This window comes from Triticum aestivum, chromosome 1B, assembly GCF_018294505.1.
Source record: "Triticum aestivum cultivar Chinese Spring chromosome 1B, IWGSC CS RefSeq v2.1, whole genome shotgun sequence".
NCBI lineage: Eukaryota > Viridiplantae > Streptophyta > Magnoliopsida > Poales > Poaceae > Triticum > Triticum aestivum.
The window spans coordinates 331,551,034-331,579,030 of record NC_057795.1 but is presented as its reverse complement, the minus strand read 5'-3'; the positions used below and the strand labels follow the sequence as shown (position 1 = coordinate 331,579,030).

Sequence of the window (27,997 nt, the reverse complement as noted above, 5' to 3'; positions counted from 1 at the left end):
GTAAGTAAAACAAATTCAGGAATAAACTGTGACTAGGACATAACTGACAAGTATCATTTTGTCCACAACTTTCAGCAACAGTATATCCAATAAAATAAGCTATAAGACAAAATACATAATATCCAAATTTGCACTATTGCCTAATGTTGAAATCCAACTACAAATGGCATTATTTGGTAGAGGGATTAAAAAATATCAACCCTGATGTATTTTTCAGCTCTTCTGCTATTGCTTGACAGAGCATAAGTTCCTCTCCAGCTTTGATCCTGAGAGTCCATCCGCAATCATTTATTTGAGCCTCAGTTACACAGAGGCGTAGGATATGTGCATGGCTACCATGCTATTCAAGTAACTAGAGTGTTCTTGAATATTTCCTGATTTCGTATGAAATCGAGGTGATAGAAACCAGATTCCTGTTCAAAGAAGATCCACCTGGGATCATCTTCACACATTCTGAGAGTCTGTTGTAGTCATTAAGCAACTGAGCCATTGCTGCTTTTAGAATCGCCATACCAGACACAAAGTTACTGCAACAAGTTACAACTTCATTGTGCATGAGCTCTAGATTAGTTCTCCACTTCACGGCGAAGTTCTTCACAACCGGCTCAACATCAGCAATGTTTGGGCACTCAGTGTAAGAAATTAGGTCTTCGGCTACAAAAGTAATAGTGATTTTCTGCATATTCCCGTGAATAACAGCAATAACATACTTCGGCAATATAGTTTTGTCCAACTTACAAATGTGGTTCTTCACAAATTTAATTAAATCGCCAAAATACTCCATGAGCAATTCATCCTGTAAACCAGCAAAGGTCGAGAAAGTCAAAAGCGATCGATGGGTGTAAATTCAGTCGACCCATTTCCATTTGAGAAAAGAAGCATTATAAATCTGCTGTGTTTAGCTTGATAAGGAAACTAACGGCCTAACCATATTCATCTGCCATCTGCTAAGCTGGCAACAAAATTTAAATAATTTGGCATATGATATGCAACCTTCTATAACATAGATCGGAACTTAGCAGACAGGCAGTAACTTCACAGTTACCACCGATACATCAAAAGCAAAAGTCATGAAGACACTGAGATTAGTTTTATGCCATATTATGTGCATGACCTTTTGATGACACTATTAAGAATTTTTTTTGAGTGTATCATAAAGAATACAATCAGCCATTTAGTGATGGACACTGAAATCATGCCTAAATGAGATCCCACTGTAGTTCAGACTCCAGCCAAGTTCCACTGTAGTTCCTTAAAATCATGTCTAAATGAGATCCCACCAGAAGCCAAGAAATGCTCTAACAAAGTCTTGCACCGCGGTTGGCATGGGGTGATAGGACATTTTTACCACAAATGACACCAGGTTACTTTCCAGCTTCTCTTCAAAATATCTTCGCAGTTCCTTTGCTTCTTCACCAGCTTCCTGAAATAAATAGGCATGGTAAACCCCAATAGGCTGAAAGGAGCACAAGATGAATAGTTATTTGCATCAAAGCAAGAACCTAACCTTCAGGATAGAGATGGCCATGTCACAATTATTCAAAAGAAACAGGTGTTGCAGTTTCTTAGTTGCAAACTTTTCGGCAAATCTAACAAGTAGATCATCAACAGCTAACCGCAACCGTTTCAAGCTCATATCAAGCTACATAAATGATATTAGATATACTATAAGAAAAACATGAAGACAAATGAGGGTATTGTACTGAACCAACAAAGCTATTGGGAGAAAAGATGATATCACAAAAGCAGGAACAGAAATGCTGCTTTCCCTTAAAGATGTCTTCCATGGTATAAAATTGATTTTATTGGAACGAAATGCATGTACTTAAGTACATTATATGCACCAACAATCATGAGAAGTTCATGAAATATATATTTTGAATGATGCTACTTAGTTAATCCAAAATTCAATAGAACGGGACACAAGTGCATGAGATGATTAAATGGACAATATGCAGATTAAATAAGTGCAAATAGGTGATCAGGGCCATTGACTACAAACATACTGTAAAATATAGATATAGTGCTTTCCAATAAAAATCGAAACATTTATTTGTTTAGAAACACAGCAGATTTGCGTTCAAAAAAGAAATAAGCTAATGCTAGCAGAATCTGATGCTGGCTATTTTTGTAACTGAACTAACCTGACCATCTCCACATTCAGCATTAAGTTGAACAAGAGATGCTGTGAACTCCATGTAGCACCTTACAATATGGTGTGGATGGGTCCCATCTACCCATAACATTTTTGCATCACACTGGTACAAGCTTTGAATATACATGTCAAACACTGTCTTAAAACGTGGCCAGAGATAGATGAGAGCCTGAAGAGAAAAGGACAGGGATGCAATTTATTAAGAACAGAGTTATCGGGGCATTCAGAATAAATTGATGCCTCATCACAAACCTTATCCAAATATGTATCTAGACAAGGAAGCCGCCTGTTGGACATAACCAGCTGAAATAACAAAATAAGGGGAAACAATTTTTGTTATCTTATTTTGCAAACATTTGACGGAGGTATGACACAGTAGATTAACAGGCAAAATCTATTGCATTGAGAAGAACCAACCTGCAACAGAAGCACCACTGATGTAGTATCTTAAGCACCTAAGTTTGTGCTATTATAGCTAGGACGTCTGTTGTTATTGTTTCTTACTTGAAATGACTACTTTCACTCTGGAGAGTATAGATCTCGAAACAGGCTTTCGCCCTGCTTTATATATAAAGCAACAACCAAACAGAGTACACGGCCGAACGATACAAGATGGTGAGGTAGCCGTCATACAATGCCGATTTTAGGATAATCAAACCACGCAGAACGCAAGCAACTACGCTACCCAAAAATAGCACAGAAAGAACCGAGTACAACACCACGCTACGCCCTATAACACCTAAGCTCCACGACAACGCCCCCGAGAGGAAGAATGGCACTAAGCATCGTCGCTCCCGAGTCCACACTGGACAAAGATTTTCATCCGGAACCCAGACACGGAGAGGATCACCACCACAACGTCTTCAAGAAGAGAGCGGCGCCCGCTAGCGTCATCATCATCGGCGACAAAGCGCAGAGTTTTCACTTAGTGGCTCCCCCATGCCACCACGAGGTCTTCACGACAAGCCCAGCGAGCCCAGATCTCCAGATCCGAATCGAGGCGACGCCATTGTCAGTGACAGAGAGCGCGCCGAGCCACTTGTCGCTCCACCTCTTGCCGCCCACACGATCAAGAGGAAAAGCCACCGCCACCGCCCTGGTGCCCACCGCAGAGCCCACCATGCGGACCGCAATCCGTAGCTGCCGCCCCGGCATCCATGTCCGAGACGCCACCAACCGCCCACATCACGATGCACCCACCACGGTAGGAGCAGAAAAAGGCGTCTCCTTTCACTCCTAGCCCGATATAAGCCACAGAGTCAGGTCGGCTCCTCCACGGTAGGAGGTGCCCATGCCTGCATCTCCAGCCAGTCCCGATGGACCAAGGGAGACACAACCCCGTGACTACCAACTACCGCTGCCAAGCACGCTCACAACGCCATGTCCGTGGCCATCGACAGAGATCTGCCCGATAGAACAGCGGAGTCCCAACCACCACCATCGAACACTGCACCCGCAAGGAGAGGGACCTCATCGCCCGTGGGCACCACCCGCACCAAGCCCACCATCGCCTACCCAGAGCGAAAGCTCCAACTCTCGGGCCTCAATCTAGTCCGCCCGAGCACGAGCCCCATGTCGTGGCCATCTCTGCCACGCGAACAACTCGCGCCGCCGACCCGAGCCCAGGAGAAGGGAGGAGCCACCACCACCCGCACCCCACCGATGCACGCCAACCACCACCGCGACCACATCAACGACCCGTGCAATCACCTACGGACACCCGACCTCCATGCCGCCTCAAGATCACATGGCCACCACCTATCGGAGGAGAAAAGCTTCTCCAACCTTCCACCAGAGCCCACTTCGACATGGACGGAGGGAGCTCACCACCGAGCCTTGCGGCCATCTGCAATACCCAGGGCCAGCCACCGACGACATCGAGCGACCGAGTGTCGACACGTGCGCGGGGGGCAGCCAAGCACAGCGTGAGGACACACCCCCTGTTGTCGAGATGCCCCCGCGTCTGCCAGATCTGGCGCATCAAGATCCGGGTGGAGACCCAGCTGCAACGCAGCCACAACAATAGCAGCCACAGTCGCCTTCCACCAGACGCACACCATCGCCACCAGCCCCGGCAACGCCAGTCGAAGCAACCCCACAGACCGCAGCCCAGCCATGTACCCGACGCGGCGAGGAGGGCAGCGCGGGCGCCGCCACGCACCCATGACCCCCACGCAGCCGCCGTGGCACCAGCGCGCGCCCGAGCCACCGGCCTGGCCGCGTCCCCGCCATGGCAAGGGAGAAGGGCAGGGAGAGGACGGGGACGGCCGGCGCTAGGGTTCGCCCAGCCACCGCTCACGGGAACGACGGGGGGCGAGTGGTAATAATCAGTATGGGAGAAAAAGGGCACTAGCAAGTCCAAGAGTATAGATCTACATTAAATTCTGAAGGATAGCAGAATAGTATACCTCGTTAATCGTTAAATGTCTTAACTTTGACAAAAGTTGGTTTCATATCACCAAAGAAAGCAAAGTTCATATTCCTGGTAAGAACGATAATGCTGAAATTACTGCCAGTTATGCATTTATTTATGAGTGTCTGGGTTGTACTTGAGTGTTTTTTCTTAGCCATGAGATCTCCATAATCCCCCCTATTAATTCCAGGTTTAACAGGAAAATTATGTGGATGGAAATTCAAGTACTCTCAACTCTCAAGGTGAAAAAACACTCGAGTACCTATTAGCACCCTTTATTTACGTATAATGTATTCGTCGATTTTTCTGTTATCTTTAGATTGAATAGTGCTGGGGGTTGTCTGGACTCCAGGTTTTGTGTTGACCAAATTTTCATATGTGAGGGCATTGCATCGTACCCCCACCAATGTCATCTAAGAATTTGGTGTTTGATAGTTTGTATGGAAAAACAAATGTAAGGGTTCTGTTATTTCTTTAAATGATTCCAAAGTGGTTCGCTTTAGCGAAAATAGTTCTGAACAAAGAATGAAATATGAAAATGTGGATTTCGCCAGAGATACATCATCATTAAACCGAGTATACATGTGGCTTGCCTTGTGCTATTGGACGTATGTGATTGGTCAATTTATTTAGTTTTACTCATTCCTTGTCCGTATTGTGCGGGAAGAAAAAACAGGGACATAAGTTCAGTTTTTCTCCCCAGCAAAGGGAAAATAGCAAATACCTTCCTACCTGGTGCTTTTTAGTTATGCAGATCATGAGCATCAAGCATATTGCATCATGACTATTTGCAAGAGTAAGCTTCATGTTTTCATCAATTACTGCAAAAGGTCCTGAAAATTACAAGGATAAATAAGGTTGTGAGGTTTTGCCACATCATCTGAAGCATATGCCTTATGAATTATGATGCTCCACATTAAATTTGGGCTGTATATGAAACTAGAATATGAGAACCAAATCTAACTTAAAGTGGTCACTGAAGGAGGTAATATCATTTCTGTAGCTAGTTTAGTTAACTTCATGCTTGTGTGTGGTCAAAACAAATGCACGTATTAGAACTTTATTCTACACCCACAAAGGTGCAATAGTCTTACTCCTTTAGTACAGTAATTTGTTTTTCTCGTTGTCAGAATATAGTTATAGTCGACGTATATTTCTTCTATGTTGCCTGATACTTGACAAACAAACTCTATTTGGCGGGTCCATGGGGGTACACAAGGATACATGTACACCCAAGTATCCCCTTTATTGTTTTTCAAGTAAAAAGGGGGTACACCATGAATGCGTCTACCCAAAACATCTCAAATCACACCCGAAAAGGATGCATGTATGCCCAAGTATCCCCTTTCTTGATGGGTACATCATGGACGCTTCTATCTAAAACATCTCAAATCACACCCTAAAAGGAATAGCCATCCAGCTGAGCAGCTCCACTCCTTGCATGTTCCAACCCGAGCCTGATGCAAGGGAAGACGGAACGGCACTGTGTTTGACACCAACCCACCGGACACCAGTCACTGATTCTTCAAACCATCATCACAATTGTAGCTGCCTGCATTCAACATGGTTCTCTTGATTTTCACGTGTTAACGGTTTAAAATGTTCCGTTGTTAAGTTGATGGGGCATCTACCTCGCAAGTTTATGGACCTCCAGCAAAATCTACTCTTCACGTTGTACTAACTTATTTTTGTAAAAAAACACTCTCAGGGCTTCTTTGGTACAAAAGATTTGTGAAGGAATTTTGGAGGATTCTAATCCTTGGGAATTTTTTCTATGTGGGTTTTTTGATTCGTAGGATTGCAAACCATAGGAATTTTTCCTTAGGATTCATTTGCACTAGTTTCATAGGAAAATTTTCATCCACTCCAACCTCTTTGAGAGAATCCTCCGTTTTCCCTGTGCACAATCAAACATCCTCACAATCCTGTAGTATTGAAGATGACATGTCACTCTATTCCTACGTTTTTCCTATTCCCGCGTTTTGGAACTGCGAATCAAAGAGGCTCTCTGTTAACAAGAATGCTACGGCGAGGCGGCACAGGAAGGGGGTCATTTGAGGATATTTACTTGGGGATTAATTGGGAATTTGGGAGAAGAGAAGTTAGGAGGGTTAGAGAACAGCTATTCTAAGGGTTACAGAATAGTGTTGTATATGTGCAAATAAATCAATAATAGATACTACTTCAATAAACTTGTACCTAATATAATTATGAGAAAACTACACCTAAGAGTAAGAAAAACAAATTATGTCCATTTGCAGATATTTCAGCTGAATCAATGATACGACCATAAAGTAACCATTATGTACATTTTCCTTTCAACTCTGAATAGCCATCATAAAGTGTTGTAAGTGTGGCCCATCCTGTTGGCCCATGTGGCCCAGGCCCATCCATGACTGACCTAAAGGGGATGAGTTATATCGTCCCCGAGCGCCGCAATACGAGAGAAAGCACACGTTGCTGCTGCTGGTACGTCTCTCTCATCCCTATTGTAAAGCTTCATGCACTAGCCAATGCAATCAAAAGTCCGGACTGATGAAAAGGGCTAGGCAATCCACATATGTACTTCAACACCTACATGGTATCATATGGAGGCGGGGGCGAGAGAGGCCGGCGACGGCGGTAGATGCGCGGCGAGGCGGGGGGGCATTACCGGGCGGCTGTGTGTGAGAGCGCGGGCTGCGGGGGCAGGAGATGGCAGAGGCTGAGCGGAGGGGGGGCTTGCTTTCTTGGGGTGGAGCAAGAGCTCAGGCAAACACGCGGGACTCCAAGGCTGCAGCTTCGCCGCTTAGCAGAGGAAAAGGTGGTGGTGCGGCTCGTTCAACACGACGAGTGTGTGGGCGCGTGGAGGCTGGCGGCTCGGAGCTGCTATTGCTGTTGCTGTGCAAGCACAGAGAAGGCAGGGGAGAGATCGAGCGGAGAGGCGCTGCTGCTGGGCGTTGTGGTCCTGGAGGCTGCGAGGTGCTACTGACTCTGTTGCTGGCTTGCTGCTACTTGTTGCTGCTGGTGGTGGTGGTGTGCACTGCTGGGCTGTTGTGAGGGTTGCTGCTGATACTGCTGATTGGGTTGAGCTTGGTGCTGCTGGCTGTGTTTGGCTGTGCTGAAGCGAGTGATCTGGTGGTTGTGTGGGTGCTGAGAGCAGGGGAGGGAGGAAAGAAGCAGAGGTGGAGGCTGTCATGGCGGTAGCTGAAGTTACCTCTGTGTTGCAGCAACTTGTGGAGCTCGTGGCGGCGAAAGCTGCCGAGGGGCCCTCTCGAGCAACAAGCGGCGGAATGCTGTGCCTCAAGCAGATCAGTTATTCAAGCTTGAGCTCATGCCAAATGATGTCAAGCTGAATGGCGTGAGCAGCTACCTGAGCTAGTCGAGGTGGGCCTTGTTGATCTTAAAGACAAAGGGTCTGACGGAGTATGTTCTTGGAACGGTTGAAGAACCGGCTGACAAGGCGAGCCCAGAATGGAAGTGGAGTGTTACTGACTCTGATTTTGGCCTGGATGTTGAACTCCCTGATTCCAGCCATTGCAGTGTCTGTTGAGGCATTGCCAAATGCTTCTGCTGTGTGGAGCATGCTGACCACGAGGTATTCCGGTAAGGGAAACCTGATGCTCATGTCTCAATTTTTTTTTGAACGGTCACCGGGGGGAGGGAATCCCCGCTTGAATATATTGTTCAAAAAGCTGCCAAAGCCAAGGGTCACCCCTTAAGCTTTGGCTGATTCAGTTTATAAGGGAAACTGGATCGAAGACCTAAACAAGTTGACCCCGTTTATGAGGAAAACCGGGCCGAAAACCATACAAGAAGATTACAAGAGATGAGAAAAAAGGACGCCCAGGACAAGGCCCGACCAAGCTATCAAATCGAAGGACGAACACCATAGGAGGCACAAGTAGAAGTGGGGTGTCGTCGAAGGATCACAATACCATGACTAAGCAAGCAACCTAACGCACCGCACCGGCGTGCATACTGAACCTCACGACACAACTCAGGAGCAACCACAACCAACGAGTGACAACACGAACCTTGACTGGGATCTCCGCCATGAGAATTCGAGACGATTAGCAAGTTGGGGAGGCATCTTGCATCGTCGAAGAGCAAAGATGAACCAGAACAACACCAAGAGCACTAAGCTCACCGCAACACAATGGCCACCAGGGGAGGTACTTGAACATGCACAGCAACATGGCCGACACCAGGGAACACCACCGAAGACGAACACATAGGAAGCAGGACAGCAGCAACACAAACCACCGTCGACCCCAACCGGCCGCACCACCACCACCAACCTTCCGGCAGCAAGCGACACCCATACAACAACCATGTTGACCTCAAAGATGACGCCTTCAAGAAGGGCTGCGACGTTGGTTGCGCCGCCATCATCCGTACAGGAGGCGTCGCCGCCGCTGGCTCCAGTTGTAGCAAGGCTTTCGCCCAAGTTGATCTGACACACTCTCGAAGACCGGTTGAGAGAGGTGTGAGCTGATCTGCACCACCACAAGTGAGCATGGCCGCCCCGTCGCAGCTCATGGTCAGATTACCACCACAGGCCGGATCGAAGCGAATCCAACCTGCCCAAGGCGCACGCAGCCATACCGGATCTGGGAGGGAGTAGCGCTGCTAGACACATCACCGGCAGGACCCCTACACCACGTAGAGCAGCTCAAACCAGCACCGCGCCGGTCGGAGCACACTACCAACCTCGACACAAAAGGACGCCGACCCGGCTGAGCAGGCCACCTTCGGCTAGGCAGGGCGGGAGCAGAGCCGCCACCAAGAGCCCCCGCCGCGCCCACCACACGCTAGATCCGGGCAGAGCAACCCCGGATCCGCGCCCTACCGAGCCCTAGCGCAAGACACGCCGAGGACCACCATCATGGCCGCCGCACCAGATCGGCCACACCTGCGCCGCCGCGAGATGGGGAAGCCCCGCCACCGCAGTCCAGGCGACGGGCTTTGCCCGACCATGTCATTCGACGGTGGCGAGGGGAGAGGGCGGGGGGAAAGGGAGGCCGGCGGCAGGATTTGGGGCTTCCGCCCGTGTCGCCCTGGAGGAGCGACGCGGGGGACGGGGGGGCTTGGCTGGGTACTTTGGCCATGTCTCAAATTGAAGACAAGATCCATGTTGTTCGTCAAGGTGACAGAAGCGTGCTGTTGTATGTGAATGAGCCGCAACACCTTGGGCAGGATTTGGATCAGTGTGATCCCCTTGAGCTTCCACATGCAGAGTCCATGGAAATTGCCAGGAAGTGAGTTGAGCGCAGGCGTGTAATACATTTTCTAAAGGGCCTAGATCAAGCTTTTGAGAGTAGGCATGCAGCGATACTACATCAGAAGAGGCTTATGTCCCTTGATGAGGCCATTGTTGTGATGTCCCAAGAAGAGGTACACCTACAGTCGAGAAGAGGAGATGGAAATGACTCTGCTTACAGAGCGGCTGTCCAGCGAGGTTATGGGGAGTGTTACAATTGTGGTCAACCAGGGCATATCAGGACCTAGAAGAGTCAGAGGCCAAGGGTACAATGGTGGCAATAGAAGCCGAGGAAGTCGGAATAGGAGTGGCGATTCTTGGAATGCTCCCAAGGCAAATGTAGCTGTTTCAGCTGAAGGGAAGCAGCCTCTAGGAGGACAGGAGACTGCTACCAGCCATGCCAACTTTGTCCGTACAAATGAAGATAACATTGAGCACGCATCAATAGCAGCGCATAAAATAAACTCTGAATGGGTGCTTGATACTGGAGCATCACAACATGTTGCTGGAGACTTTAATGAGTTTAAACCTTATGTTCCATACTCTCTCACACATCAGAAAAACATTCACACAGCAGATGGCACAGCCCAACCCATCACAGGTATTGGGATAGTCAGTTGCACACCGAGCAAGGCCGTTGATGAGGGGGGCCAAAGTGGGCGACCGGCCAGGGCCCCAATAATTTGAGGCCCCCAAATCAGCAGCTAATAGGTATATGTCCAGGTTTAATTAGGGAAAGAGGCGCAGGTCCCCAGCCAAACAGCCAGTACATGAAGATAAGAGGCTTCACTAGCTTACCTTTTTTCTTTACCAATCCCCATCCCTAGTTTCATTTTCTCTTTAAATCCGGATTGCTAAAACGCATCTTCCTGTTCAGGTTGCCCTAGCCGCCGATAGATCAATCGCAGGTGCATGCACGCACCCTCCACAACCGCCTCCATACGAGGACAGCTAAACCGAGGACCGATGGGCAACCCTGTCCAACGTGAATCACACAGTATTGTCTACTCGCTGTCGTATGTCCGGTATGAAGATTTGCTTAAACTCAGATTTGTTTAATCTCGTGCTCCTCAGTTCTTCATTTAATCTAGGTAAGCACGACCTTTCATATGATATATTTTAAATCTAGGCTTTTAGGTTGTTTTCTAGGCATAATTGCAATGAGCTTTACAACAGTAGCACTGTTTGGTAATTAGTAAATTACAACATTAGCCATTGTATTTTAGATAGATTGTTAACTAACACATTGCTTTATGCCCCGAGAATTCAGATAAATTTATAAAACTATGAACTTTTTAAGTAACTTCAAGTGTGCAAACTTTTACGGGTGTGTACAAAGCAAAACTCCAAAAGTATTTATGTGGATAGCTGGTCATACACAATAGTTGCTGCTTCAAATTTCAAGGTTTATGTTTTTCTTGTTTTCCTACCATGCTAACCTTAAAACTCATTTATTGTTTGAATCATTACAAAGCCTTTAGTCCCAAACAAATTGGGGTAGGCTAGTTGTTTGGTGATACACCGGTCCTTCAGATCTCTCATTACAGACTCCTGCCATGTCAAGTTCGGTCTACCCCGACCTCTCTTGACATCGTCAGCATGCTTTAGCCGTCCGCTATGCACTGGAGCTTCTGGAGGCTAGCGCTGAATACGCCCAAACCATCTCAGACGATGTTGGACAAGCTTCTCTTCAATCAGCGCTACCCCAACTCTATCTCGTATATCATCATTCCGGACTCCGTCCTTTCTCGTGTGGCCACACATCCGTCTCAACATGCGCATCTCCGCCACACCTAACTGTTGAGCATGTCGCCTTTTTAGTCGGCCAACACTCAGCGCCATACAACATTGCGGGTCGAATCGCCGTCCTATAGAACTTGCCTTTTAGCTTTTGTGACACTCTCTTGTCACGGAGAATGCCAGAAGCTTGGCGCCACTTCGTCCATCCCGCCTTGATTCGATGGTTCACATCTTCATCAATATCCCCATCCTTCTGCAGCATTAACCCCAAATATCGAAAGGTGTCCTTCTGAGGCACCACCTGCCCATCAAGGCTAACCTCCTCTCTCGTGCCTAGTAGTACTGAAACCACGCATCATGTACTAGGTTTTAGTTCTACTAAGTCTAAAATCATTCGATTCCAAGGTTTGTCTCCATAGCTCTAACTTCCTATTTACCCCCGTCTGACTATCATCGACTAGCACCACCTCATCCGCAAAGAGCATACATCATGGGATATCTCCTTGCATATCCCTTGTGACCTCATCCATCACCAAAGCAAAAAGATAAGGGCTCAAAGCTAACCCCTGGTGCAGTCTTATTTTAAACGGGAAGTCATCAGTGTCGCCATCACTTGTTCCAACACTTGTCCCAACATTATTGTACATGTCCTTCATGAGGGTAATGTACTTTGCTCGGACTTTGTGTTTCTCCAAGGCCCACCACATGACATTATGCGGTATCTTATGATAGGCCTTCTCCAAGTCAATGAACACCATATGTAGGTCCTTCTTTTGCTCCTTGTATCTCTCCGTAAGTTGTTGTACCAAGAAAATGGCTTCCATGGTCGACCTCCCATGCATGAAACCAAACTGATTTATTGTTTGAATCATTACTTCCATTAAATGATAAATGATATTTGTTTAGGTAGAACATTAGATCTTTTATGACTTTAATACCACATCTACTATTCTAGCATTTAGATTTGATTTATTTATAAATATTATACACATATTTGAAGTATGCTGTAGTTATATGATTATTATAGAATTTAGGGCCCCATTTCTTATTTCGTCCCAGGGCCCCCAATTCCTGGAGACGACCCTGACACCGAGTATTGGAGCATGCTCGGCGTTGCATGCGCCAACTTTTCCCGTTAACTTAGTGTCCTTGAGTGCTTTGGTTGGCCAAATAGATTGCCGAATAATTCTTGGCAAGGTTGTGTTCTTCATCCGCGGGAGATCGACGGGCAGGAGTCTTGAGACTGGAACGAGGCATAGGGGGTTGTGGTACATGGACCACAGCATGTTGGACCAGGAGGGAATGCACATGCTAGCTGCAATTGCTGAGGATAAGGAGACTAGAGCCCTGATCCATTACTGTAGGATGGGACATGTGTTCTGACAAAATGTACCAAGTATTTCCTGATGTAAAGAGTGGTGTGGACAAGAAGAGGCTGAAATGTGATGCGTGTGAGTTTGTTAAACATACCAGAAACTCATATGTGAGTAAGGGGATCAGGAGCATATCTCCTTTTGTGTTAATCCACTCTGATGTATGGACCTGTCCAGTGCTATCTGTCAGTGGTATGAAGTACTTCGTTACATTCATCGCTTGCCATTCTCGGATGACTTGGGTCTATCTTCTAAAACACAAAAATGAAGTGTTTCAAAGTTTTTTATGCAGTATGTTAACAAGGCCATTGGTGCCTTCATGTCAGACAAGGGCATCCTCCATCAAACATCTTGTCGGGACACACCTCCGCGGAATGGAATGGCAGAGAGGAAAAATCACCACCTGCTAGAGGCGGCCCGGGCCCTGATGTTCACCACGAATGTGCCCAAGTTCCTGTGGAGCGAAGTTGTCATGATGCCCGCCCTCTTGATCAACCGCACGCCATCCCAGGTGAGGTATGAAATCACCGTGTGAGTTGGTTTTTGCAGAAAATAAATTCTCAGTTCCACCCAAGGTGTTCGGTTGCACTTGTCTTGTTCGGTATTACACATGACTTGAGGTGCAAGGAAACTAAACATAGACTAATAAAGACTCCTAGACCAATACTAATACTCCTTAACAACCCATACGGGACGAGACTGTTGCGATTAAAAATGTGGACATGACAGACGGAGGTGATCGGAATGGGAACCAAGATAACGATGGGACTCGTAATACGAGTGATAAGACGCCCAGACCGGCGAAACAGTCTGCTCAGTCCGCGAAGGTGCCGACAAATAGGGGGACTGCGCCGACGACGACGCCGACGGCTACACTCAGATTCGGTTCATTCCACGCGGCTTCCGCACCTAGTCGTTTGTGGGGTGACCGGGTAGAGACGGAGGAGCACATGACTCTGCCGGCTTTGTCAGCGGGTACTTCTGGGCTGAGTTTGGAGTCCGGGCACGGTTGTGGCCCGACTGCCGCGTCGGGTGGGACAGAGGGGACCCCAGGATAGGTGGTCATTGTGCGGCCATCTCTTTCCACGCCAAGGAGGGGGCGCTCATCTTCGACGGAGGAGGTGGTGGGAAGTCTTGGGCAGGAGGCCCGACGCTCTTCCCCCTCGCCACCGCGGTCTTCATCAACTTCACCACCGCAATCTGCACCACACCGTGCTTCACCACCCAGGGTGGATGATATCCCCCAGGGTCTTGGGGAGGGGAGGTTGATCGGGGCATCTTCGACGCTAGTGGAGGGGGGAGATAGACCGGTGGGGCAGCCCACAAGGCTGTCACGGTCTCCCTCTCCCACGTCAGTGACTCCAAGAGTGGTCGGGCATGTGGCAGGCGGCCACGTCCCGGCTGATGTCTCTACAGAGGACGTGATTACTTTTGGTGGGGTTTCGGACCCGATGACTGGTGACAGGCTAGTCAATCACCGGATTGAGGCCCAACCAGATGCGGATGACCTGTTGTTGGGGTGTGCCATGCGGGCAGCCAAGCTTCGTGACATCGAAGCAACTACAAGTATGTCTGTTAATACGAATTGTCCCATTCTTCATTTTTCAGAGCATGAAATCGTTAATAATGCGGGTAACTTAGGGATATCTCTTGGTAGTAATGGGAAGGAAATGGCGAAAACAATAAATGATCTGTTTGACTTAGAAGCAGATAGAGCCATGGAGATGATTCGTAATAAACCTATGAATGATGCCGAAATTAATAATCTTGGGGTAACAGCATTACAGAGTCTATGTGAGGATCTAATATCCACTGAGGGGATAGAGAATGAGGAGGGGAGGATGAAACGGGTTCAGAGGGGTATACGGCTCCTTTGAAACCTGATGATAGTCCTATACTTACTGCCCACGATACTTACTGCCCACGCTCAGGAGGAAGACGTGGTGGTGCAGGATAAACCAAAAAAGATCCTGGAAGAGGAAGGTTTATCCTACATCGGCAATACGTAGGAGTGCGAGAGTCAAATTCAAGAAAAAATTCCATGATGATAAATGAAGGGGATCTTTTGGAATAGCAGAGGTCTAGCGGACTTGGCTAAAAGGAGATTCCTTGCGGAAGCATCTGTAGAGCATAAACTCGATTTTATTGCTTTACTGAGACAGGGCGAGATAATTTCACCTCGCAATTCCTCAATACCATATCAGGTGGGGTTGAGTTTGACTAGCACTGTTTACCACCAAGGGGTCGATCCGGAGGAATATTACTTGGGGTTAAGTGCGAAACGCTGGAAGTGGTGAATGTTGTTCGTGGTGACTTTGCCGTCAAATTTCGAGTGAGATCAAAAATTGATGGATTTCGATGGGCGTTGGTGGCTGTGTATGGAGCAGCTCAACCTGAGTTAAAACCTGACTTCCTTGCCGACCTTGTGAGGATATGCGGGGACGAAAGGTTACCTCTTCTAGTAGGGGGTGATTTTAACATATATAGGAGAGAAGAGAAGAATAATGACAACTTCGATGGAAGATGGTCATTTATGTTTAATACGATTATTGAGAGTCTTGATCTGAGGGGAATAGACCGCACTGGCAGACAGTTCACGTGGGCGAACACACTGCCCCATCCGACTTATTAGAAGTTGGACAGGGTTCTAGCCAGTGTTGAATGGGAACAAAAATTTCCCTTGGTAACGGTCCAGGCGTTGCAGAGGGCAATTTCTGACCACACGCCTTTGCTGCTCGACTCTAGGAAGCTACCCATGCGGGCAACAAGAACACTTTCTCCTTCGAACTAGGTTGGTTCGAGAGGGATGTGTCTCCCGAGCATGAACGCAGATTGTGTTGGGTGCACAACAACCCCTTCATGCGCAAGGCCTGCTGGAGGAAGGGCCATTTGACCTTATCGTATGCTTTCTCGAAATCCACTTTGAAGATAACCCCGTCCAGTTTCTTTGAATAAGGAGTGGAAGTACCTTGAAGATCGATTTGAGCAAAAACTAAGCTGCCAGAAGGGCAACCTTATGTCTTATGGGGGTCCGCTAGTGTTGATAAATTCAGTTTTAACTAGCATGCCGATGTTTCTCTTATCTTTTCTTGAAGTACCGGTTGGGGTACGGAAAAGATTAGACTTTTATCCATCTCTTTTTTTCTGGCAATGTGATGAAGTAAAAACGAAATACAGATTAACCATATGGGATATAATTTGCAGACCCAAGGACCAAGGTGGATTAGGGGTTGAGAATTTAGAGGTTAAAAATAGATGCCTACTTAACAGATGGCTATTTAGGTTGTCTGTTGAAGCCGAGGGTACGTGGGTACAAATTTTGCGTAATAAGTACCTACAATCCAAGACATTGGCCCTAATGACTCGCCCTTCTGAAAGGGGTTAATGAGGATGAAAGAAACCTTTTTCCAGAGGGCGAAGTTTAACATTGGTAATGGCAATGGTACGAGATTCTGGCAAGATACATGGTTAGGGGAGATGCCTTTAGCCTTACACGCTCTATAATATTGTACAACGTAAGGAGCTTATGTCGCTACAGTATTATAGTCGGTTCCACTAAACATTCAGTTCAGGAGGGCTTTAGTGGGCGAACGCTGGATATCTTGGCTACATCTGGTCCGTAGGTTGATGGAGGTTCAACTCTCTGACCAGCCAGATACCATTTGATGGAAATTATCCAGGAACGGTAGTTTCACGGTGAAATCTATGTACCTGGACTTAATTAACTTTGGGCCAGTGACGAGATTATTCCACATATGGAAGGTTAAAGTTCCGCTAAGAATCAAAATCTTCATGTGGTTTGTCCACAAGGAAGTGATTCTAACCAAGGATAACCTGGTAAAGCGAAGATGGGTGGGTAGTTCACGATGTTGTTTTTGTGACCAGAATGAAACCATAAAACACCTCTTTCTTGATTATCCTCTCGCCAAACTACTATGGCGCACGATACATATAGCCTTTAACGTTACTCCTCCAATTAGTATCGACACGTTATTTGGGACGTGGCTAACCGGAGTGGAATCAAATATTGTGGGACATATTCGGATAGGGATATGCGCACTACTTTGGGCTATATGGAACTGCAGAAATGATATAATCTTTAACAGGAAAAATTTCATCAACTTTTTGCAGGTTATATACTGAGCCACTGCTTGGATCCATACGTAGTCGTTACTCACTCATGCAGACTCCAGGGAGCTTTTGGCTATTGGGTGCAACTGATGGAAGATGGTAGCACGGGTTATCTACAACCGGTTTGGATGGCGATCCAATAATAGGATATGTGTTTAGTCATCTTGGCCTATTTGTCACTGGTTGTGGCAGTTCTTTTAATCTTTGTTGGTTTTTGCTCCTTTTGTTAGCCTTTACTGAACTTGAGACTTTGTTTGGGAACTTTATTTCAATAAAATGGCTGCATGCATCATTCTGATGCAGAGGCCGGGGGTTATCCTCCTTTTCAAAAGAAAAACCTGTTGGCCTATGTGGTCCAGGCCCATCCATGACTAACCTAAATGGGACGTGTTCATCCCTCTTGTCCACGAGCGCTGTAATACGAGAGAAAGCATGCGCTGCTGCTGCTGGCACATCTCTCTCTCATCCCTACATAAAGTAACCATTGTGTGTTGCGAAGGTATTTACAGGATGTTCAGTATTGGCATAAACATATATAGCCACTAAAAAGAGGAAACATGAGGCAAATAAGTAAAAAAGAAAACAAAAGACTGCACCTTCAAAAACTTGATAAAACATCGACTCTTCGCGAAAGAATGCTTTGATAAAAATATACCTGAAAAGTATGTTTTACAGGAACCATCAGCACCATTACTGTACTCAGATTAAATCGATGGATATTCACGTACTCAGAGCTAGCAGTGTCCATCAGAAGCTTTTGTAGGCTCCTAAAAATAACTTCATATGGGTATTTCAAGGAATTAGCTTCAGATATACAAGGTACCAAGCCAGGCTGATCAATCTCCTGCAAAGTGAGGTAAAAATATGGCCATGAATCTGCTGCAAATACAAAACAAATGTGCAATTCTGAATACTCAACTACACCCTCTGTTCCTAAATATAAGATGTTTTGGCAGTTCAACTTAAACTGCTAAAATGTCTTATATTTAGAAACAGGAGTAGTAGTTAATAAGAATTATTTATGTACCTTCAAGATGTTTGATCGTTCACCTAAAGAAAACATGAAACGATGATTTCTCTGTTGCTCTCTCCCCCTTGGTATAAGGTCTACGACGTTGCCGTCATATCCAATCACATCAGTGGATGCACCAATATCTAGCTTCAAACTCTCCAATGCTTCTAAGTACACACAAAAATCTTCACTCAGCACCTATTTGGAGGGGGGGAAGGTAATTAGCATGTATGGCCGAATCAAGAAAATAATAGAGTAAGTTAAAAATTGAAGCAACACATACAGCACAGTAGCTGATATAGCACAAAGCAAGACAATTTGATTCCGCAAAGCAAGACAACAAAACACACCATGAAGCTTCCATAGATAGCAATCGTCAAAATATTCACATACCATATTATGAAAATGATGATCGTGCTTTTATGAGTGAGGAATGAACATCGAATGGTGGCTATTTAGAAGGAACAATGTATCGACATCACAGCAGATAGTCATTGTATTCGTAGGTAACGTGACAATGTAATTCAGATGTCTGAAAAAGACAATTTGATTGATACCATATAGAGAAAAAAGGTAAGAGGCAAGTCAAGGACAAGGAAAGGATGAGATGAATTGATGAATGTTGATGCCAAATGAAAGGAAGCATAGTCCATCTAAATGTTGATATTTCACTAAATTAAAATCCATTCATCAAAATACAGACAATCAAAAGCAAGCAGAGCCTCAGCCTACTGCCATCTATTTCCACCAGAATTCCAACCATGAGGCCTGTCATATTTCATCACCAGCCAAAAGTCACCTGCTCAACATGTATGTTGATCTCCCAGTACCTAATAGCTCAGGCATGACACAAGTGATATGTCTTGAAAACTCTCTTCATACTCCTCAGCCAATCATGTAGTCATGGACAGACATGGGAAAACATATTTTCTCTCGAAAAAAAAGTGGAAATAATTTCACACAGCTTTACCTTGTTCATTTTATCAACATATGCTGCACAGACATCATTATATTTCTCGATTCCATGCTCTTTAAGAAAGAGAACAAGATACCTGAGAGAACCATGCAAGCAATAATCAGCTCCTGTAGGAAATTATCAGAATGCTTACGGTATCTTGCACATGCACCAGTGACATGACTAATTGAAATAAAGCAAATGATGATGTCATGTTGTCTTGTTTTGTTCATTAGTGCAACGACAGGACTAAAGAGGCTAGATTAACTGAAAAAATATACTCCTTCCGTCCGGAATTACTTGTCTCAGACATGGATGTATCTAGATGTATTTTTAGTTCTAGATACATCCATTTCTATCCATTTTTGAGACAAGTAATTCGGGACGGAGGGAGTATATCATAGAAAATAACGCTAGAAGTTGGCTTCCAACTTCTAAATTTTATGAACTTCACCATAGCAAGTGGCTGTTTGTTCTGCGTTTCTTGTTGTCTTTAATTATTCCAAACTCAAATGGTTTTCCTTACCCCGATCCACTTAGTTGGAAAATCAAGCATGAACTGACTTTAAGAAAACCAAAAATGCATACAGCTTTCAGGCACATATAGTCTAACGTGAATGAGAAGAGTATAGGTACAATTCTTCATACATCCAGGAACATGAGATTTAATACCATGAAGATAACTACTGTGTAGAGAGGACAGAATGGCTAGATATTCCATAGACATTTAATTTTCCACCATGTATACCTATACTTCTGAAGCAAATTTTGTTGAAGTATCTGGACATTAGTTCCAGGCTTTCTCATGGAAGAGAATATCCCAATGACATAGGCGGACACCTGACAAAGTAAATAATGGAAAATAAATGGTAAGCATCACACCTGTAGTAAATATTTACAGTAATTAACGGAGGAAAGCAAAATGTAAGAACACAAACAGATTTCAGTTAGCTTGAAAACCAGGACATAAAGCAATCGTTAATCTATATGAATGCATTCTTAGGTAACCTTTGATAGTGCCTTTTTCCGAAGCCTTTCCAGTTCTTGCTTAACATCTTTCAGAGCTTTTGATGCATTAATCAATGTATCAACTTGAGCAAATCTCAACTTTTTGCTCAACATGTTTAGACTTTTGATATAATCATCATTTACCTGCCAAAAGAAACTGGAATAGCAAGTCATTGAACTTATTATATTCATGCATCAGCAAATATGTGATTTAGGTAAACAAAAGGAGAATGATGTTTCTTTGAAAAAGAGAAACATCTTAAGTTCCATTTATTGGGTGGCTTGCTGGTTCCAGATGCTACTAGATCCATGATGTTTTCTTTGAAAAGGAAAAACATCTGAAGTTCTATGTTGTTTTCTTTGGAAAAGGGCCAACACCACATCTAAAGAAAGCTTAAACAGCGTCTTACAGATGCTCAACAGAACTTTTAGTGCGTAAAGAAAGCATTGGAATTGCCAGCTTACGCACAGTTTGTGGTTGCTCAAATATGATATGCTAAATTTATTTATAATCTGCTGTAGAAGAATAGGCACGGAAGCAGGAAAGGGTGGTTAGCCAACCAATAGATAGGCAAAAGCTGGTTGGCAAATGGTGCATTGTGGTAGATTATGATGATCCCGTTTACCGTTTAAATAACCAACTTTTCCTACTTTTGTGCCTATTTTTCTACAGCAGATTATAGAGTAAGTTCAGCGCAACACAGTTCAGCTGCCACAATCGAACCTTAAAATACAACTACTACACAGAAAACCAGGTAATGTTGGCCAACAATTACGAAAAGGCTGCAACTAAAAAGCATTAACCAAAACATACATAAGAACTCCTGCTAATTCCTTCAAAAGGATACCAGCATACCAGGGTTCGATCTTGTAATGAATATATGTGCATATTGGAAAGCAGCTTGAGGACAATCTGCGTGTTCCAGGAGGGGGGTGCAATGTTGTTCACGTATTGGACGAGGATAGCAGCATCAGCAGATTGGATAGGTTGTGTTGGAGCTACAGAGCCAAGTTGGACACTCAGGAATAGAAGGAGAATCAGGAAATAACAGGATTCGGATAGTCCAGAAATACTAAGAAAGAGTGTACCAGCTGGTAGGGAAAGATATATTAGGGAGCCCAGTTGTACTAGGAAAGATCTAATGAACTGAGTCATCTATAGGAAATGTCAAAACCTAAGCATCCAGCATATGAGAATGCTCATATTCTTTTGACGCAAGCAGTAAGAAACAAATCTCTGTACGCTATCATTCGATCCACTAGTTCACTCATCCCAACATGTCTACTACCCCCCCCCCCCCCCCCCTCTTCAAGCATGCTGTCTAGCCGTCTTCACTGCGGTAAGAAAAAATGTATGTCTGTGGATCCACGAGACCACAACTTTCTGCACAGCTTGGCATTCATTACTCATCTAAACGGGACAAAATAGATGATTCTGGTACAGGGATAGCAAGCTTCCACGCACCCCTATCCATGGCTAGTTCTTTGGTGATACTCCGGTCCTTCAGATCTCTCTTTACGGACTCCTCCCATGTCAAGTTCGGTCTACCCGACCCCTCTTGACATTGTCAGACGCTTTAGCCGTCCGCTATGCATTGTGGCTTCTGGAGGCCTGCGCTGAATATGCCCAATCCATCTCAGACGATGTTGGACAAGCTTCTCTTCAATCGGTGCTACCCCAACTCAATCACGTATATCATCATTCCGGACCCAGTCCTTCCTTGTGTGGCCACACATCCATCTTAACATGCGCATCTCCGCCACACCTAACTGTTGAACATGTCGCCTTTTAGTTGGCCAACACTCAGCACCATACAACATTGCAGGCTGAATCGCTGTCCTATAGAACCTGACTTCTAGCTTTTGTGGCACTCTCTTGTCATAGAGAACGCCAGAATCTTAGCACCACTTCATCCATCCGGCTTTGATTCGATGGTTCACATCTTCATCGATATCCCCATCCTTCTGCAACATCGACCCCAAATATCGAAAGGTGCCCTTCTGAGGCACCACCTGCCCATCAAGGCTAACCTCCTCCTCGTGCCTAGTAGTACTGAAACCGCACCTCATGTACTCAGTTTTAGTTCTACCAAGTCAAAAACCTATCGATTCCATATGAGCAAACAAAAACAAAAATCCATATGAATGCCAATAATTTGATAGCAACTGAGAACAGGATAAGAATAAGATATACTGGATCGTCCTAACTATTGAAGATGATAATGATGGCCTAGTGGGGTGGTGCTGAACTCAACATTTAGAAATCACTGTTTTTAGTGCACTCCGCCCTTGAACAATCATGTCTAACTAAAACAACAAATATTAGACAGCACATTAACATACAGAGTAAATAGTACAGTAACTGTTTATCACATGCACTGATGCACACATATACTTTCATCTACATGTGCTGATGTGCATGAAGAGAAAAATATTGAAGTCACTGGCTCATAGCTACTAAAAACCGTCAAGACTTGCAGTGTGGAACAAAGGAACTCAAAAGTAACCTATCATACTGGAAAACCCCCGCATCAAATTGCAGAGTTGTTGTTAGATGCTTACCTCCCCATCAATTATAACATTAACCAAACCAGGAGGAGCGACAATTTCTTCGACAAATGCTGCAAGCTTTGTCTCAGCCAACTGTACAGCATAAGCTCCCGTATCAGCCCATTAATATTTATTGAACCATTAAAGTAAACATTATGAGTGCATCAAATATGCTACTGCTGCCAATTAATATTTTACCATTCAATTTTGTATCACACCAAAACTAAACTTCCGAGTAACTCTTGTTACTTGTAAAAGTATTTTGTTAAGTGAAGAATTTCTGTACCTATATAAGATTATCGCACAGTCTCGGTGAAAGCCTAACAGGATTGTCCTTACCTTCCGGTTCTTCAGCCTCACACCCAAGTCCAAGGATTTCTCATGGAGACTTCTAAGTTCCGAGCTTAAAGAACCAATGTGAACCTGACATACAACAACACGTAATTTCAATAATATGATTATGGTCACAAGCTGGTTGTGTGGGAAGCTAGGAGTTACTGTTGAACATCTATTTGCAAATTGTATCACAAAACTAAAAGTTTTAGGGAGCACACTTCCCCATCAGGTATGGCCACCCAAGCCTCCCCAACGCTCTCCATTTCAGGTCTACTTTGTTGATGCAAGGATTCCTCCCCCTCCAGTCGCCGTTGCAAGCCAACACCTGCGGTGAGGGCAAGGATGTCGGGTCAGGGGCAGTGCTGACAGATGGCAACAGTTATTGTGTGATACTCGCCTTGCCTAGCGCTGCCTCACTAGTCCCACTTCCATAACAAGCACTGTCTCACTTTCTCAGGCTTTCAAACTTCAGTGCTCTGTGAGCTTACGACGGTTATGGTCTAATTGATCGGCTAGTAGTATGGCAATAACACCCCATTTGTCCTGCACTGTCTGATCAAGTACCAACCCAAAGCCAGGTTAACAGGGTTCCCCACATCCAGTCTTCTTCCACTGGTGATTGCTCGTTCTGAGTTCAGCGACCTCTGCTCCCAACTCCAGAGGCACTGAAAGAATGGCAACTAGATGGCAAAGAGTGCATGACAGCCGATAAGCCTCGTATAATGGCAAAGGACCATGAAAGAATGAACTTCTCAGGTCCCACAAATATGGTAGGCGACGGCAAACACAACCATTTGCTGCAATATACTAAGTGGGACTGATGGCAAGAAGGTTCATTAGAATGGGCAATCATACGCCTAACACTGGGTTAGCGAGTTCTAGATGCACTCCCTCCCCTTGGACCTCCTCTTTCTTTATAATTGTTTTCTCTTTCCTCTCTTTACCATGAGGCATTGAATGAGTGGCAACCAGACAGCAGAAGGCTTGGTTGTATGTAAGTCGTGCAGCGTGGCAAGGCCACGGACCAGCAATCTAAAAGGCATGATGGACAATGATAACCACAGTTGTTGAGCATCAATCAATATACTGAGCCAATGTATTGCCAATCAGAAAGTACCCACCATGTGACAGAATGGGTTCAAAGCATGATGAGTCATGGGCAGAAAAATGAATCTGAGACTGCATTGAGAGATATTCATATTGTACTATGCATTCTTCTCTATCTCTCATATTTCTTCATTTGTACCCCCCATCCCACCCATGCACACACACTCAATCCTGGTAGTACTGAATTCAACGCTGGGCCTGCCCTACCTAAGCAACATAGAGTTCAGGTGGGCAGTGGGCTACTTTGACACGTAACAGGTCTCACGTATGACCAAATAAATTCTGACAGACTATCAGTTTAATACAACAACAAAGCCTTTAGTCCCAAACAAGTTGGGGTAGGCTAGAGGTAAAACCCATAAGATCTCGCGACCAACTCATGGTTCTGACACATGGATAGCAGCAAGCTTCCACACACCCCTGTCTATGGCTAGTTCTTTGGTGATACTCCAGTCCTTCAGATCTCTCTTTACGGACTCCTCCCATGTCAAGTTCAGTCTACCCCGACGTCTCTTGACATTATCCACACGCTTTAGCGTCCGCTATGCACTGGAGCTTTTGGAGGCCTACGCTCAATATGCCCAAACCATCTCAGATGATGTTGGACAAGCTTCTCTTCAATCGGTGCTACCCCAACTCTATCCCGTATCTCATCATTCCGGATTCGGTCCTTCCTTGTGTGGCCACACATCCATCTCAACATGCGCATCTCCGCCACACCTAACTGTTGAACATGTCGCCTTTTAGTCGGCCAACACTCAGCGCCATACAACATTGCAGGTCGAATCGCCGTCCTATAGAACTTGCCTTTTAGCTTTGTGGCACTCTCTTGTCACAGAGAATGCCAGAAGCTTAGGGACCACTTCATCTATCCGGATTTGATTCGATGGTTCACATCTTCAACGACATCCCCATCCTTCTGCAACATTGACCCCAAATATCGAAAGGTGTCCTTCTCAGGCACCACATGCCCATCAAGGCTAACCTCCTCCTCCTCGTGCCTAGTAGTACTGAAACCGCACCACATGTACTCAGTTTTAGTTCTACTAACTCCAAAATCTTTCGATTCCAAGGTTTGTCTCCATAGCTCTAACTTTCTATTGACCCCCATCCGACTATCATCAACTAGCACCACATCATCAGCAAAGAGCATACACCATGGGATATCTCCTTATATATCCCTTGTGACCTCATCCATCACCAAAGCAAAAAGATAAGGGCTCAAAGCTGAACGCTGGTGTAGTCCTATTTCAATCGGGAAGTCATCAGTGTCGCCATCACTTGTTCGAACACTTGTCACAACATCATCATACATGTCCTTGATGAGGGCAATGTACTTTGTTGGGACTTTGTGTTTCTCCAAGGCCACCACATGACATTTCGCGGTATCTTATCATAGGCCTTCTCTAGGTCAATGAACACCATATGCAGGTCCTTTTGCTCCACATATCTCTACATAAGTTGTCCAACCAAGAAAATGGCTTCCATGGTCGACCTCCCAGGCATGAAACCAAACTGATTTTTGGCCACGCTTGTCATTTTTCTTACGCGGTGCTCAATGACTCTCTCCCATAGCTTCATTGTATGGCTCATCAGCTTAATTCCATGGTAATCAGTACAGCTCTGAACATCCCCCTTGTTCTTGAAGATTGGTACTAATATACTCCATCTCCATTCTTCTGGCATCTTGTTTGCCCGAAAAATGAGGTTGAAAAGCTTGGTTAGCCATACTATCGCTATGTCCCCGTGGCCTCTCCACACCGCAATGGGGATACAGCCTATCAATTTAATAAAAATTGAAAATTAAACATTCAAATAAGCAGTCGCGCCATGCTAGCTACATCCCCACACTTTACATATTGACATGTATGAAATCTCAACATTTTTCTTATAACATCAACACCATACATATTCTCCCTTGGAGAAAAAGCTAACCTACTGCAACAGAAAGGTTATCAAATAAATAAGGACCCTACATGTACTAGACAGGTAATCAAGAATATACCTGAAATCCACTAAGAAGTGATCCTATTTGAGATAAAACAATGTCACAGTCATGAATCTGATCATGCAACAGAACTAGGCTGTCATTATCTTTTATATAATCCTGTAGACATGAAGAAAGATCATCTTAAGATCTAGATATTTCCATGCAATTTTGTACGTAAAAGTTTAGAAACATATAATTGAAATATGCAAAACATCACGGCACAGCTATGTTGAAGATTAAGAAACTATGCAAGAGACCTTCCATTGGTTATTTCATACATTATAGGAATCACAAAATAGTTAGCAAAATATAAGTCACAACACATCGCCCAGACTCATTATAAGTATCAGAATCAATACCTTCTAAAAAATGGTAACATGCCATGTCTAAGTACCAGCACTAATTGTAAATCCTACTTCTCTAGGTCTGTTGCACAAAACTTCCTATCACTGCTGATTTGTGACTTTTGTTATGTCCATGTCTACCTGCTAGAGCTTTGAATTTAGTTCTTGAGTAACATAAGAGTCATTCGTAAGAGAAAAGCAAGCATCAGTAGATGAGTCCTTTTGAACAGATGATACAGCAGTCCATTGTTTTGAAGTTCAAGACAATATGCGGGTAAATGAAGCTAGGAAAAATATAGATTTAGCTTGTACCATATAGCAAGCAAACAGGACAACAAAGACTCAAAACAAGTTTAATCATGCTCTGCTCAAAGAAAAACTGGCTAGAATCATATCATTAGAAATAATATTTGTCCTAACTTGCTGCCATAAACAGTGAATCATTCAAACTCCTTCTCTTTCCTTTGAATATAGCTCCAGCAAGGAAAATGTAGAACAAATCTAGTCTAAAGAAACAATCAGTAGTACCATGCAATAATCCAATATCCAACGCTTTGGAAGACACACATGCCACAACTGTGTGTAAGTTTTATTAGCAGATTGGTGACATAGCTGAAGCTTGCAGAAACACGTACTTGAATCAGATCCTGTTCAATATGGCCTAGGTTGCCTTCCACCATGGTTGCCATGGCACGCTGTTTTTCACCGTTGGCTAGAATACTTATTAGCACCTGGAAAACAGCACAGAGAAGCGTATGACCCTTGATATTATCATATGAAAAAAGAAAGATCGTGCTTCAAGAACCTGAGCAGTGTATGTAGCGGTGGAAGCTAATTAATGGCCCATAGCATAGGTCTCATTTATTTCAGGATTTCTTTCATTTTATTTTTTTGGAAAAAGAACAGCAGACATCTTTTGGAATGGTAAGGAAATCGGATAACAGGCATTTGGTGGTCCAAAATATACTCCCTCCGCCCGGAATTACTTGTCGCAGAAATGGATAAAAGTGGATGTATCTAGAACTAAAATACGTCTAGATACATCCATTTCTTTGACAAGTATTTTCGGACGGAGGGAGTAGCATACATGTTAAAACCATCAATAACAAATAAAGACGCTACATACACTGCGCCATTAATATGCAATCAGTACTTCATCAAGTCAAAGTTGCAAATTTGCAGTCATTAATAACTAAAAGTCGTTAAAGTGCAACACTCCAATGGTAAGAACAGTTAATTCAGACCATTGTTATATGGAAATGGAGAATGAGGATTAGTGGGCTTTAGACTCACATCATAGTGCTTGTGCTCCTCAAGTTCCTTGTCCAGCCCATCCAATGATATATCCTTACTGTTCCAGCAAATAACCAACAATGAAGATTCCATGACTGCAGAAAGTAACCTTCTCTCGCACAAACAAGCAATGTAACACTCTCGACTACAGCAAATATGTTTAGCTAAGGTAACAGGGAAAAATCATAGTGTCCTACTCCTATACTTTCCTTACAAGCATGCATTGTAAGCTAATTGCATTGCTCATCAATGCTACTAGGGTGGTAGTACCTTAACGCATCTTCATCAAAGAAAAATCCACCAAAGAATTCTTCGTACTGCTGTTCCTGGACAGCCGCCATGCAGCTG

At 44.6% G+C, this 27,997-nt stretch overlaps 2 protein-coding genes across 4 annotated transcripts; one reads left to right on the top strand and one right to left on the bottom strand.

The window, feature by feature from the left end:
* Nucleotides 1-5: 5 nt before the first annotated feature.
* Nucleotides 6-27,990, bottom strand: LOC123122097 (vacuolar protein sorting-associated protein 52 A). The gene is made up of 18 exons (XM_044542238.1): nt 27,920-27,990; nt 27,650-27,707; nt 26,992-27,087; nt 22,919-23,002; nt 22,592-22,672; nt 20,030-20,173; nt 19,770-19,861; nt 19,037-19,118; nt 18,082-18,264; nt 17,783-17,898; nt 17,651-17,709; nt 5,301-5,401; nt 2,408-2,458; nt 2,145-2,324; nt 1,508-1,642; nt 1,349-1,423; nt 739-796; nt 6-654 (listed from the first exon to the last, which is right to left on the bottom strand). Exons 1-18 carry the CDS (start codon nt 27,988-27,990, stop codon nt 353-355), a joined length of 1,968 nt encoding a protein of 655 aa, XP_044398173.1. The 3' UTR covers nt 6-352.
* LOC123122105 (uncharacterized) lies at nt 10,490-17,359 on the top strand. Of its 3 annotated transcripts, XM_044542243.1 has the most exons (3): nt 10,500-10,835; nt 13,250-13,434; nt 17,055-17,359. In XM_044542243.1, exons 1-3 carry the CDS (start codon nt 10,723-10,725, stop codon nt 17,195-17,197), a joined length of 441 nt encoding a protein of 146 aa, XP_044398178.1. In that variant the 5' UTR covers nt 10,500-10,722; the 3' UTR covers nt 17,198-17,359. The 3 variants fall into 3 exon arrangements, 1 of the variants encoding a protein (XP_044398178.1); XR_006460070.1 differs by lacking the exon at nt 13,250-13,434 and having other exon boundaries at nt 10,490-10,835; XR_006460071.1 differs by lacking the exon at nt 13,250-13,434 and having other exon boundaries at nt 10,490-10,901.
* Nucleotides 27,991-27,997: the final 7 nt, after the last annotated feature.

What these genes read in the sequence shown, in the direction of transcription:
- LOC123122105 (XM_044542243.1), top strand. Translation starts at nt 10,723, where the DNA reads ATGCACGCACCCTCCACAACCGCCTCCATACGAGGACAGCTAAACCGA. An exon ending in TACTCGCTGTCGTATGTCCG is followed by an intron (nt 10,836 to 13,249) that starts GTATGAAGATTT and finishes CCTTCATGTCAG; the next exon opens with ACAAGGGCATCCTCCATCAA. An exon ending in TCAACCGCACGCCATCCCAG is followed by an intron (nt 13,435 to 17,054) that starts GTGAGGTATGAA and finishes AACTTTTTGCAG; the next exon opens with GTTATATACTGAGCCACTGC.
- LOC123122097 (XM_044542238.1), bottom strand. Translation starts at nt 27,990, where the DNA reads ATGGCGGCTGTCCAGGAACAGCAGTACGAAGAATTCTTTGGTGGATTT. An exon ending in TTGAACAGGATCTGATTCAA is followed by an intron (nt 23,003 to 26,991) that starts GTACGTGTTTCT and finishes GTTGTATGTCAG; the next exon opens with GTTCACATTGGTTCTTTAAG. An exon ending in AACGATCAAACATCTTGAAG is followed by an intron (nt 17,899 to 18,081) that starts GTACATAAATAA and finishes CTCACTTTGCAG; the next exon opens with GAGATTGATCAGCCTGGCTT.